The sequence below is a fragment of the Ziziphus jujuba genome, chromosome 2 (assembly GCF_031755915.1).
Source record: "Ziziphus jujuba cultivar Dongzao chromosome 2, ASM3175591v1".
Lineage (NCBI taxonomy): Eukaryota > Viridiplantae > Streptophyta > Magnoliopsida > Rosales > Rhamnaceae > Ziziphus > Ziziphus jujuba.
Window position 1 is genome coordinate 28128026 of NC_083380.1, and position 14871 is coordinate 28142896.

At 26.8% G+C, this 14871-nt stretch overlaps 1 protein-coding gene across 2 annotated transcripts; it reads right to left on the reverse strand.

The window, feature by feature from the left end:
• Positions 1-452: 452 nt before the first annotated feature.
• Positions 453-5491, reverse strand: LOC107407574 (WRKY transcription factor 72B). Of its 2 annotated transcripts, XM_048473027.2 has the most exons (6): positions 5266-5491; positions 4599-4688; positions 3288-3368; positions 2248-2835; positions 1873-1986; positions 453-1626 (listed from the first exon to the last, which is right to left on the reverse strand). In XM_048473027.2, the coding sequence occupies exons 1-6, from the start codon at positions 5392-5394 to the stop codon at positions 685-687; spliced, it is 1944 nt and encodes a 647-aa protein (XP_048328984.1). In that variant the 5' UTR covers positions 5395-5491; the 3' UTR covers positions 453-684. The 2 variants fall into 2 exon arrangements, with proteins under 2 accessions (XP_048328984.1, XP_048328985.1); XM_048473028.2 differs by lacking the exon at positions 4599-4688.
• Between the last annotated feature and the right edge of the window lie 9380 nt (positions 5492-14871).

Sequence of the window (14871 nt, forward strand, 5' to 3'; positions counted from 1 at the left end):
CAATGTGTTGGCCAACCTTGTCTGTAAATGGGCGGCTGATCAGTGTTTTTTGAGGCCTGTGGATCTGAAATGGTTGCCAGCCTCTTCTTTTGTTGGCTTGATTCAGGAGTGTGTACGTATGGAAGCATCCTGAATCTATAGGCTCTTGTTGTAGCCTCGCCTTTTTGGTTTCAATGAATCCCAGTTTCAAGCCAAAAAAAAAAAAAAGGTATTAATTTCCATAAGTCTTTTGTTCTGTCTATTCTATTTAATGTTCTTGATATATTACCATTAAGTTCTGTGTTATTTTTTAAAACCTACGTCTATTATTTTTTTTGCTTGTAATTCATATTCCAAGAAATAATCCAACAGCATATGTTAATTTAATTAGCCATCAATACCTAATTTTTTTTTTTATCCACTATATACTTATTAATTACCTGAATAAACTATATATGATCAACATATACATACATAGAAATCTACTTAAAAACAAAATAATGTACATAAGTTTGTTAATCCATTTCCTTTCCCTTGTCTAAACAATTTCTTTATGATATGTATGAATAATTATACAGGCCAAAGAAAAATTAAAAAACAAAGTTCTAACTAGCTTCTAAGTATAGTTTTGTTTTTTTGTTTTTTTGTTTTTTTTTTTTGGGAAAGTAAACAAGCTATTTACATATATAGCTCCTCCAACCTCCTTTAATTGGTTTGCTCTCTATGATCACCAGACGATGCAGATCCACTCTTTGAGTTCGAAAATGGCAAAGAAGACGACGATGCAAACATCGAATTTCCAGGCTGCAAATTCGAAGTTGTTCTATTCAAATAGCTTGATGCACATCCATTATTCCCCTTTGTTGTTTGAACATAGGAACCACCACCACCCCCACCATGATTGCCTTGTGTTCCAATGATGGTCGACAGAGCAGCAGCTAAAGCCGACTGGAAACTAGGATCCGCCGTGATGGCCTTCGTGGCGGCGGCTAGAGTATCCGGTAGAGCCTGTTGTGGTAGTAGTATCGATCCTTGAGGACGAGGATTATGAGGAACTGCGTTATTGCCATTTTTCTGCAAGAAATTTTGAAACACATTGTTCTGCTGCTGCATAGTACTAGTACTAGTACCACTTTGTCTTCCAAGGCTTAAATTACCAATTTGGGTCCTGCTGTTGTTATAGGGCTGAGAATTAGAAGTACCATAGCTGAGGAATCCATTGTTGCTCCATGACATGAGATTGGATTCTGAGGAACCAAAATTGAGACTTGTTGATGAAGAATACAATGGAGGGTAGTTTGGGGAAAACTTGTTGAAAAGAGAGGAAGATGAAGGGTTTGAAGTGAGGTCTAGAGTGATGGTTGGGTGTGAAGTAGAAGAGAGTGGAGCGTTTGGCAAGTAGAATTGCTTGAGATTTGAGTTGCCTGAGAGATAAAAATTGAGTCCATGGAGATCAGCAGGAGTAGTAGTGGCTGATAATGGGTTAAGGACGGAACGAGAAGAGGAAGTTGTTGAAGCTGATAAAAGCATGGAAGCTGCTGCAGAAGTTGTGGAAGCCATTGCAGTGGCTGAGATAGGAAGTGGGTGGTTGTGAGTTCCTTCATAGGTGGTGGTCAAGATGGACATGTCATCAGCACATCTTTGTACCTGAAATAGTAAAAATTCTTGTTAGTTAAGATTATATATATATAATATAGGAGAAGATCAGAAGAATCTTAATTAGATGATAATTCATTGTTTGAAACGAACTATTAATATTAGGCTGACTTGATAAAAGACAGATAAATTTTTGTTTTCAATGTTTTTTACTAGCTATTTTTCTTTACCCCAATGGAATGCAAACATTTAAAATAGGATACGTATATCCAATTCTGACATAATTATAGTATGTACCTGTTTTCTTACTGGACATGACGGTGCAACAGTGCAACGATAGTATGCTCGAGGGCATGGATTTCCTTTTGCAATTTTTTGGCCATATTTCCTCCATTGGCATCCGTCGTTCATCTGTATCATTAAAATATTAGTCCTTTTTTTTTTTTTTTTTTGGGGTCAATGTCAATAAAATACCATTTTGCGTCCATAGTTGTATTAATTTATACGAAATCATCTTTTAATTGGTAGCGAGACAAGTCATATGAGTAACGTTTCAAATATATATACAGTTATTTTCAAATCTACATACTCTATTTTATAAATTTAGGATATCGTAACTTGATTAAAATTGTATATATAGATATGTAGATATATGCATGTTCGGATACTAACCGTAGGGGTATCACATCGAGCTCTGACAGAAACCCTAGCCTTCTTTGCAGGGCTTTGTTGAGAAACTTCATCATCTGTGCTTCTCTTTGCCGTCAAAGATTTGTTAGGAGGTGGCCATGTCTCCCTAGCTTCTTCCTTGTTAGTTTCTTCAAAGCTGCTCGCGGGGCTAGGATTCGACAATGGCCCTTGATCAGTTGCGCCTGATGATTTGGAAGGTTCAAACTTGCAGTCCAATCCTAACGCCAAACCTTCTTCAACTTGATGATCAGTAGTACTACTTGTCTCTTTCCCATGATCACTAGAAGCTTTGTTCTTTTCATCTTTTTTGGGATAATAATTAGTAATAGATGAAAAACTTCCGAGTCTCAAGGAAATAAGTTCTGCTTCCTGATCGGTTTCTTGTTGGTGATTCTTTGATATTGCTTCGGAAGTAGTGGTGGATTTCTTTGCTTCGTGTTGAACAATGCCATAGAATTGCATTTGAAGTGTTTGGTAGTCCTTCATTATCCGATCTAAATACATTTTCAGCCTTTGGTTTTCTTCTCTAACCTCACCCATTTCAGCTCTGGTAGACACAAGCTGCTCATCCTACATACACACATATATACCACAAAATGTAAGAAAATAAAATTTAGATTTTTGGAATGTTTCTTAATTAATAATGGTATACATGACAACTGTATATATATATATACATATATAATAAATAACTATGTATATAATTATCTGATAAAACAGATATTTAGAAAAGAGTCTTGTCAAATTAAATGAACCATATTAAACCATTATTCAAAGTTTGGTATTAGATGTTGAGCTTTCAGGAAAAAAGAAAAAAAAAAATGATACTTTTGAATAGGTTGGTGGAATGTAATATTTTTTTTTTTTTTTTGAAAGATGTAAAATTAATTACATGAAATTAAAATTTCAGCGTATAACGTGTCCAAAAAAATAAAAATAAATAAAAATTCAGCTTGTATGTTCAATTACAGGTTGTGTTTTCATCAATTGAACATTGAAGATGGAAAGATATTTTTAACTACCTGCTCCTTTCGACTCGAAGAAGACACCATTGAGTCGCGTTCCATTGAGGAGCTTTCAATACCAGTAGTATTGCTTGGTACCTGTTTAAACATCATAATTAGGAAAACATAAATGAGAGAATTATATATAGAGTTAGGCTCTCATCTGTCAATCCGATATAAATATAGTTATATATATTTACACAAAAACAAATAAATAAATAAAATTAAGATATTTTCCAATTGAGATTATTATATGGCTCTGGGCATGTGCAAGAAATTATGGTCCAAAAAAGTCGTCAGGCGCCATTGGTCTTCTTATCACATGATCCTCATGGTCAAAGACTCAAAGTCCTACTAATCAATGGTCTAGACAAATCTTCAACTATTAGACAGCTACGTTTCATGAAACTTAGCCAAAGACCAAAAGTTGAAAGAAACAAAGTCATGCAATTTGCGTTAGTACTATTCAGACATCTAGATTGTACACGTGTATGAATGAATATATATATGTATATACACACATATATGAACGCAAACTTTTTTTCAAATGAATTTGTCACTTTTAAGTATGCTCTTCCAACAACATGTCACACCCTCTTCATTTTTTCTTATTTAGATGTTGATTGATGGTATATACTATTTTGTTTTTCTCTCATTCAAAATGTAGAGTTCGCATCTAAGTATTAATGTTTGATTTGGATGTTCTAATTATTTCAGCAAAATGAAACATAATTTTCAACTTATTCACATATCTTGGACAAACACAGCTGCATAACTACTACTTTTCATGACCTTTTATTTTTATTTTTATTTTTATTTTTATTTTTAAAAAAAGAACTTATATAATATTGAAAATGAACTCGCACGGATAATTATATCCTTTTAATATGAGATGCAATTAACTATCAGTTTCCCATCTTTTGAATGAAAATTATAGCTACTAGTTTTATTTATAAGTAAATTAAAACAAACTACCTTAATTTTGATGCCAATGTAAATTAAGTAGGTTCTCTATATTTATATATGCAAAGATCGATGTTAGAAAAACACTTAAGCTTGTTAGGAAGATTGAAGTGAACAAATTCGAACAAAATGTCTTGTAGAAACATGCCAAAATATGTATAATTTTAGTAAAATTTGTTAAATTATCGCATTGATTAGTTAAAAATTTAGAGTCAATTTTCATCTTGTTTGAAACAAATTGAAAGACCAAATCAATATTTGGAATATAGTTTGAAGCAGAAAATTTTATGAAAATTAAGGTTTGTGTGTGTGATACTTTCTATTGTTACATGTATATGTATAATTTGGTAATATATATATATATACCTGCTTGATGCAACTTATGAGATCTTGTTGTTTAGGTGAAGATGGTGTTATGTCATCAGTAATCTTTTGTTTTGCACCTCCATGTTCAATCTTCAGAATAATAAGATGATCAGAAACAAAAATTAATTGAATTAAAAAATCATTGGTCACCATTGGTCATATCAGAAAAAGGTTGATTCCTGAAAGAATAGACCTATTATCTTCAACTGCAAAATTAATTTTGGCAAAATTTAAGGAGACATACTTAATAAAGCAACATGACACAAAACCGCTTGTTTGTTCAAGAAAATTTAATCAGTTTAATACATATCAGTAAAAGTATCAGAAAGTTGTAGTTGTAGTTCTACCAGTTCTGAATATACAAAGTTACAAACTCATTTTGAAATCACATGTACACATGCATAATTTCATCCCGCTAGGGCCTGACGCTGAGGATATTTCAATAAGATGATGATGCCCAATAGAATATTACTGTACACACACACACACACCTAGATATATATATATATATATATATATTCAGAATTCTTTTGATCCATGAATGAGGATGTGATTAAAACCTTCATAGAGAGGTTGATCTGTAAAATATTTTGACTTTATATATATATGTATATATAACACCATAGAAATTCATAAAGAAAAATGAAAAGGAAAAAGCTAGACATACCTGGACAGCAAAGTCTTCTTCTTTGCAACCTTCCTCATAATGATCCGTTGTAGCCTTAGAATTATCAGCTATTTTCTCTTCCTTGACCAGACCTCCATGGCCGTGTCTTCCCAAAGTAGCAGCCTCCATTAATACAGAGAGCTATACGGCGACCCTTTCTAATTTTCCCTTCCTCCTATTATCCTTTTTTTTTTTTTTGGTCTCTCTCCAATATATTTCTGTACCTTACTCCTTATGTAGAATAGCATGCAGTATTTGACCCCCACTTTTATATTATTAAAAAAAAAATGATGAAATTATTACAATATGAACTCTCATAGTTTTTTCCATAACTATATTAATCAACCGCAGACAAAATGTCAACACACTATTATAATCCAATTGCACTTGGATGGAACCCAAAAAAAAAATAGACACAGACACTTGCATCTTATTATGAAGTCATATATACATATATAAATATATACATATACAGATAAATACATATATAGAGAGCGACTCACTCTCATCTATATTAAATCGATTATATGATTTTACCATTTAAATTTCCTTTATTTACATGAAATTTTTAAAAAATGAAAATTAACAAAATCAAAAAGTCAGAATGATAAAGCTATTAAATCAATCCATATGGGTGCATCTGATTGTATATTGATCACAATAAAAATTGATAATATTTAAAAATGTATTAAAAGTTTGAAAAAAAATGATGATGGTAAAACTATTCAATTTTGTCTATACATCGATATAAGACCAAAGAAAAAACATACTAAAAAAACAATAATAATGAAAACAGAAAACGAAGAAGAATTCAACTTCAACGATTTGAGATAATTGTCAAGAGAAAGAAAGAAAAGAAGGAGGTTGAAGCCGCAAAGCTCGGTGAAAGACGTAATAAAAATTTTAAAAAAACTAGAGAGCTAGTTGATAATAGATTTATTCGTTGAAGTTTCATACGGTGCAAAAGTCGTATGGGGATTGGTTGTGGGTAAAAAAAAAAACGTTTAGTGGCGGCCGTGCTACGTGCTGTGAAATGAGATTTATATACTTTGGGTCAACTTCATTGATAATTGTGCTTTTATAGTAATTTTGAGAAAATATATTTCTGAGTCAACCATTGGTTTATACATTGAAAGAGAGATTGGTTTTCGCTTTGTCCATGCAGTACACATTTTGAGCTTATTTTAACTTTCTTGTTATTATTAATTATCATATATATACATATATATATATACACTTTTTTTTTTTGGTATGAGGTATTTTTAATATGCTTCATTTGATCCAATGTGGGAATGTCCACCATAATATTCTATGCATGATCACATTTTTCCAGGCAAATAGGACAGATTATATATGGCTGTCAATGTTGAATGATTGGTACGGTTTTTTTTTTTTTTTTTTGGGAGTTTTATTTGTTTTAATCACTGGATTAATAATAAAGTTTGATAGGTTTACCATTTTCATGATTTGGGTTTTTCGGTTAAATATTTAATCAAAAATGGGTAAGACTGAAAATAAATGTTGACGCTTTGGTGGATATATAGGGATCGAATAAAGCTGGGAATTGTCAACCATACGACATAATATCAAAATGTCTCCCTTTTATCAAATTTTTTTTTTTTGGTTTAAATTTGATCAAATTAACCATTTATTATTCGGATAAGTGGCTTATCTATACATATATATATATATTAAATTTTTTTTTTTGGGCAAGAACATGAGAAATTCATGAACTTTAACCAGTACACATGTCAGAAGAAATAAGTTGAAGGGGCCAATCCTGCTATTGATCAACAGACCAAGACATAAACGAAAACATACATACATACATATATATATATATATATATATATATTAACATATGTGATTCTAAATAGAGAAATTTTAAAAATAAAACAACAAATTGTTTTATTTTTCTTATCATTAATTAACTATGGATATGATACTCCAAAAAAACAAAAAAAACAAAAAACACAAAAAAACTATGGATAAAATGAGGCCCACTCATTCATACAATAGTTTTTGAATATGCATATAAGGCAATAAAATAATGTTATATAACTAGATATTCAAAATTTAATTCGTAAATCTAATAGTATTGCTAATATCTAATTTCTTATATATATTTGCAATATGTAGCCAAAGTGAAAGCTTTTATAATAATAATATACATAAAACATGCGTATAACGTGTTAGACTTTCCAACATTAGAAAAATGGTACTAGCTAGATAGAGTCAAAGTTGAAAACTTGTTGGAAATATGCCTTAGATTGAGTCAAGGTTTGTGTAAATTTTAAAAAAGTTTATAAGTGGCACTATTATGTATTATATATAATTCTTCTACTTATTGCATTATATTATATAGTATTTTTATTATAACCATACATGGGCTGGATGTATATATACCAAGGTATTTGACAGGACAGAATTCTAATGGTGTTTATACATCCAGCCCATGTATGGTTATAATAAAAATACGTTATAATATAATATACAAACCATGTCCACTTGTAACCGCAAGACTCGGCAACATATACATATGTATATATATATATATATTATTTTTTTGATAATTGTATATATATCTATATATTTACATGCATACTATACATATGTGTGTGTGTGTGTGTATATATATATATATATTATGTGTGTGTGTATATATATATATATATTATGTGTGTGTGTGTATTTATATATATATATTATGTCAAGTACATCAACCTCTGTAACCAAACCTTGGGATCAAGTTCGTTGACATCTAATAATTGGTTCCTATCCATTATTAGCAATTCCGATTTATATAACATAACTAGGTATTAGGAAGTTTCCTTTTTTTTTTGGTCTCTTTTGATACTTTTGAATATCGAAATATGTAAAAGGTAGAGAACAATATTTGTGACAGTGCTTCTAATTGATTTAAAATCCCTTCTAAAGTGATAATATATATATATATATATATTAATTTTAATTCATAAAACAACCGTTGGTAGAACTCTATTTAGTTTTTTTTTTTTTTCTTCTTTTTAGAGAGGGATCGAATTTTGATAATTACTTTTACCAAAAACTCTACATTATAATTTAAAAGTAAAATAGAATATGAGTCTTTTGGGATATATATAGCATAACTGGCTATATATATATATATATATATATATATTTACTACGCTTTATATAATTGGTAAGATATATTACCTAAATACATGTAAATTGAGTGTCATCTCCCCCTTCCATTTTTGTATGGTCTAGTTTGAAACCTAATGGCCCTCACATCCTTCGTATTTATTTTCATGAAATTTCTAAGAGAAAAGGTTTTATATACTATTGTTAGTTTTATATACTATTGTTACATAAATGATATGATATAACAAATCATTTATTATTGAATATTAATATTTATATAAGATTCATATACTTTAATTTATCATTATATGATATGATATAACAAATGATATGATATAACAAATCACTTAGTATTGAACATTAATATTTATATAAGATTCATATACTTTAATTTATCATTATATGATTTGGATTTAATTATATATATAAATTATTGAATTTAACATGTAATAATTAAAATGATATAAATGACATTGTATAACCGTTATATATAATATTTTCCTCTCCCCGTTTCAAATGAGACAGTTGCCTATCCGAGTTATTTTTTATTTTTTGCTAAAACTTAGTAAAAACTTTATATATATATATATATAATCTCAATTTCATAAATGTATAGACATTGCCTTTAGATTTCAAAACTGCACTGATTAAAAAACTGAAACTTAAATGCCAAGCAAGTTATTATTTACCCCCATTGACCTGCTAATTATCATATAACTAATAAATCCCAACTCGATCAAGCCTTCGCCGGCAATCTAGCACTAGGAATTTAAGTGACTAGTTATTGGGAACCAAATTCTCATTAGGACCACAATCAAGTTGCCGATTATCCTGTGACTATATATATATATATATATATATATATATGTATGTATGTATGTATGTGTTATATTTTATTTACACTTATAGCTAGACTTTCATAACCTTTAATTATAAGCTATCAAAAGTATGAATCAAGTACAATATGTGACCTATTAGCATGTAATACTTAATTAATTGTTAAACTAATTAAAATGGTAGCTAAAATATTCAACTGGTATATATTTTAAGACAAATTAATACTTAAACTAAGAATAAGCATTGTATTGAAAAAAAAAAAAAAACTAATGATAAACAAGTTAAGCATCGACTCCAGAAACATTTTAAATAGCCTTATGAAAAGAAAATTTAAATAATTAGCCTAAAAAGATTATTTTATTTATGTATGAATTACTTGGGAAATTTTATGATGTGTGTTTATCATCACCAGTAATAGTTTACCACCACTTCATACATGTGATAATTAATTGGTAATCTTTATCATTTATTTCTCCTATTAAGTTTCTCGTTTAAAAAAATATTAAATGCATTTTAGGACTATTAGTTGGCCAGATTCCATATTCCACATTCACCCTCGAATTTAAAATGTTTTACGTTGAACTTTTAATTTACAATTTGTCTTATATTAATTTAATTTTAATTTAATTATTAATTTTTTATCGATAAATTAATTCCCAAATTGACTAATAGAAAACAAAATTCAAAATTTTGATATCGATAAAAATATTAAAAAATTTAAAATATGAAAATATCCATTAAAATATTAAAAAATATTAAATATCAATAAAAATTCATAACAAGACAAAAATTGATAAAAAAATTTATTAAAATTTTAAAATTAACTTATTTAATTAATTAATTATCAAATTAACTATAAAAACTACAAATATATTGAATATTATATTTCTCTTAATCATTCGATATATAGTAAGAGTTAATAATCATAATATATTATTATGAATAAAAATATACCAAAAATATATATTTGATAAAATTATTTATTAATTAAGATATATAAAACAATTATTACAATTATTATATATTTTGTAAATATCATTTCAATATTACAAAAAATTCCCATAAGTTTGAAAATTGTTAATTTCATTTTCATTCTCATTTGGAGATGTGGAATATGAGAAATAATTATTACAAGATGTATCTCATTGATAATTAATTTTCATGTAATTGTTAATATGCAAATTATGAATCTTGTATAAATTAAATGTGCTTGTCTTTGATGATAACGATATTAGTAGACTTTATGCATATCTATTATTCTCTAATGGTTTAGCTTGTAGAGAATTATTCTATACATATCTTTCAATTTTTATCTATATTCAAATTTTATTATATTATTGTCAAAAAACATAATAAAGGGTAGGTCGACTTATAACTTGACATACCAATTTTTCTCTACGAATGGAATAGGTAGACTTATTTTGATGTAATTTTGGACAATATATTGTTTGTTAACTATGAATTTTTTGTTTTTGTTTATTTAATTTTTGAAGGCAATTAAAGGTAATAAAAAAAAAAAACAAAACTATCAATAAAGCTAATCTAGCAAAAAGTTTTAGTAAAATATATATATATATATATATATCAATATAGTTAATCTAGCAAAAAGTTTTACTAAACATCAATATATTTATAAATTTTCTGATAAAAAATAAATTTTATAGATAGTTCCAAAATTTTTATAGAAATATCATGGAAATTTATATAAAAATTTTGTATTTTTTAATAAAATTGTGAAGAAATTAATATTGATATTTTGATGTAAATTTTCATGAAATTATAGAAAAATATCGAAATTTTTTATGAATATTATAAAAATTATACTAGTTCTATTTGGAATCTAAGCTTCCTTTCCATGCTTTAAAAATATAAAATATACTAAAATTTTGAGGATATTTTTGATTTTTCAAACCATGACAAAAAGTTTAAAAATTAATAAAATTGACTAGTTTTCTTAGTGATCAAGTAATCAACTTTTTTTTCCTTATCTTGTTTGTAAATTAAAAAAAAAATAGTTAATTTTCTCAATTTTTAAACTTTGTATTACTCAATTTGAGAAAATTTGAAAACTAGACTAATATGAAACAAATTGTAAATTAAGAACTTAATGAAAAAAGTTTTAAATTTAAATATCTAATGTGAAATCTAACCAAAATACAACATATAAGATATTAAAATGTAATAAATCTTTTAAAAAAAATTAATTTAATTGATTACCAATTGTCGTATAATCAATGGTTTCCCCCAATTTGATCATCTATGGTAAAACTAGTAAAACTTTATAACTACTTGTCCTATGAAAATATTTGCAAGTATATATATGTATAAGGAAATTTTTTTTCTTCCTTTCTTTTGGTAAACCAAGCGTGCATAAACCTGCCTGCAGCAATATATATGTTTATGAATGGAACATATACACACATGCATGCTTTGCATATATATATATATATATATATATATATATAGTTAGGTTTATATAAGTATAACTTTATAGTTTTAATATTAGTTTTTCTTTTATTAGTTATTGGCATTAAATGTTAGAATTAAAAATTCAAAACTGAATAAGTTTGAATTTAGTAACATACTCAAATTCTATTTAGAAAAAATAAATTCTGTTAGGATCCGATAATTAATAAATATAATTTTAAATTTTAATTTTTAATGTAATCTAAAGGCATAAAAAAAAATTTGATATTAGTTCTGATATTAAAAAATAATTTGAGACAAATTGTATATACATATATATATATATATATATATATATATATATATATATATATAATTTTACTAAAATAAATGTTTGTCTTCCACTCCTACTATATTATTGATGTCTCATATTAGACAATATATTATGCGATACCTATTTTTAATAACATGTTATCTAATGTGAGACACCAATTTTATAATAAGAGATAACCGCCCAATACAATAAATATATGTATATATAAATATGGATCCATATATATTTGAAAAATGTATGATTAAAAAATATAATATGCATTTTTGTACATGTATGTATATATGTACCTTGAGTAATAACGTCTTCAATTAAATGTATAATATTAAATCAGTCAGGTCAATGTCTGCATGAGTTACTTTTTTATGAAGCTACCTAATATGGTTCCTACCTTTTGAATTTGGACAAAATCGTTGAAAATTGAAAGATCCAGCCTTTGTTTACATGGTACGACTTAATCGGCAATATTAATATATGAAAGCGGAGACGTAAACACAATTAAATATTGTTTCTTTTTCTAGTCTTTCATAAATATTGTTTTTTTGTCAAGTCTTTTCAAATCTAGGGCTGCTACTTGTACAAAAAAATAGCACAAATACTATATATATCTTTACTTAATAACCCTAGATTTAAAACTAAGTATTAATTAATAATGGTTAGAGAGTAATTAAATTATGTTACTTGGGTATCGAACACATTATCAAAACTTGGTTTCCTTTTTTTTTTTTTTTTTTTTATTGTTTTGAAAATCAGAGCTTGATTTCAAATACCGAATTTTTTTAAGACATAATTATCATTGATAATTATGTGAGATTTCTTCATGACATTTTTTAGTTAATGTATTTTAACTTTTTTATTACTTCCACCAAATTATTACCGGGATAAATAGTAAGTATTAGTCCAAATTATGTATGTTATCTACAGTGTTCAAATAATTAAAATCGTTGGTGAAGTAGCTAGTCAATATAATGGGACAGAGCCGATAGTGATCCTCGTGTAATTGCTCGGTAAAAGGGACGAATATGCTTTCAAAATTCCTTAGAGTAGGTCAAATAAATAGATCTCCATAAGGGCACTTCCAAATTAAAGGGAAAATAAAAGATTATTGGCTGTCGACAGAAAAAATAATAATAATAATAACAGTGGCTATTTATTTCTTATTATTATATTTTTAATTTTTTAAATTCAAACGCAGACTATTGTTTCGCAAAAACAATAACTTAAAAATAGTGTTGAAGTCAAAGAGATATATAAGCGTAAAAACTGCAAAAGTCATAATTACCCTCAATGTACGTAACCTTAAGTTCATTAATTTTTACAAAATGGCTTTAAAATATTACACTCACAGTGTGTGTGTGTATATATATATATATATATATATAGAATAAAATGAATTCCATTAAAAAGCAACAGCAAGTACATCCTCATCAAGCAGGAATTTGAGCCAAGGACGCCCGAATATTACACTCCACTAGGATATTTATAAATATATATTATATTATATTATATATATATATATATTAAATAAACACTTACTATATTTAGTGGAAGGAATTATTAAAGGGTATTTATTTTGTAGGGTGTATAATCAATGGTTTCATCGTTACACTATTTCTACAAATACGTTAAAAGGTTATATATATGTATATATTTCTAAATCTATGTTAGGATGTGGCATTGTGTATAATCAATAATTTTATCATTACACTATGCCTACAAATACGTTAAAGTGTTATATATATATATATGTATATATTTCTAAATATATGTTAAAATGTGGCAATATGTCATATTGTATTGAGTTATGCCATATGGGTTTATATGAAATTTAGCCTATTCAAATAAGACTATTTTATGGATAAATTCAAGTACGTTTATTAAATTATTATGTTACCTATTGTCTATCCATTTATATAAATTTAAAAAATTCAAATTCAAGTGATAAAATTATATATTTTTTGTTTTGTTAATATTGCAAAAAGTAATTTTTTGTTTAATATTTCAAAAATAAATATAATTTATATTTAAATAATAAAATAAATATTTTTAAAAATACTATACATATATTATTATAAAAATATTTTTCTTAATAAGTTTAATAAATTTATCATGTATTATTGTATTTCTATTTTTAACTTATTAGATTTTATATAATAATGTTAGTATAAATTCAACACAATATCATGAATCCAAATTCATAAATTATTATGCGATTGTGAGGCCTAATATATCCTTTCTAGATGCCTAAATTAACAACGCTATAGGTGTTCATAGATGACCAATAACTTTGTTCCCTCATTCTCTAAACTTAGTCAAACATATATATTGATTTTCTATTCAACAAGTATCCTAGAATATTAATATATTACCATATAACCCTTCCTAATTAGATGTTGTTTTATGTGGAAAATATCTACCACGAGGCAGAAATGTGTTAGAGAAATATAAAAACACTAAATATTAATAATATAATTTACTTAATTAATTGAATAAATATAGCGTATGAAAATTGGATTGAGGTAAGCAACAACACCATCGTTAAAGAAGATTAGCCCTTTTTGCACTAGATTTGTAGTAAATTGTCCTCCAAAAATATAATGATCCTAAAAAATTTTAGGTACAGTTAAGAATTTTCCACAACCGTATGTTTAATTAGACGTAATGCTAAAAAATATTATAAAATCGTCAAATTAGTTTAATAGAAATTGAGTGAAAGAAGAGTAGTATTATAAGCATCTTTTTGTCTAGCAATACATTTGTCAAAAGTATATATGTTATTATTTAATTGATTATTAATATAATTTAAAAATAGATAAATGAAATTTCAAAATTGATAAATGATACTAAATATAAATCAATCAAACAGTGATTCATATATTCTTGATAAATATATTAGTAGATTAGATATC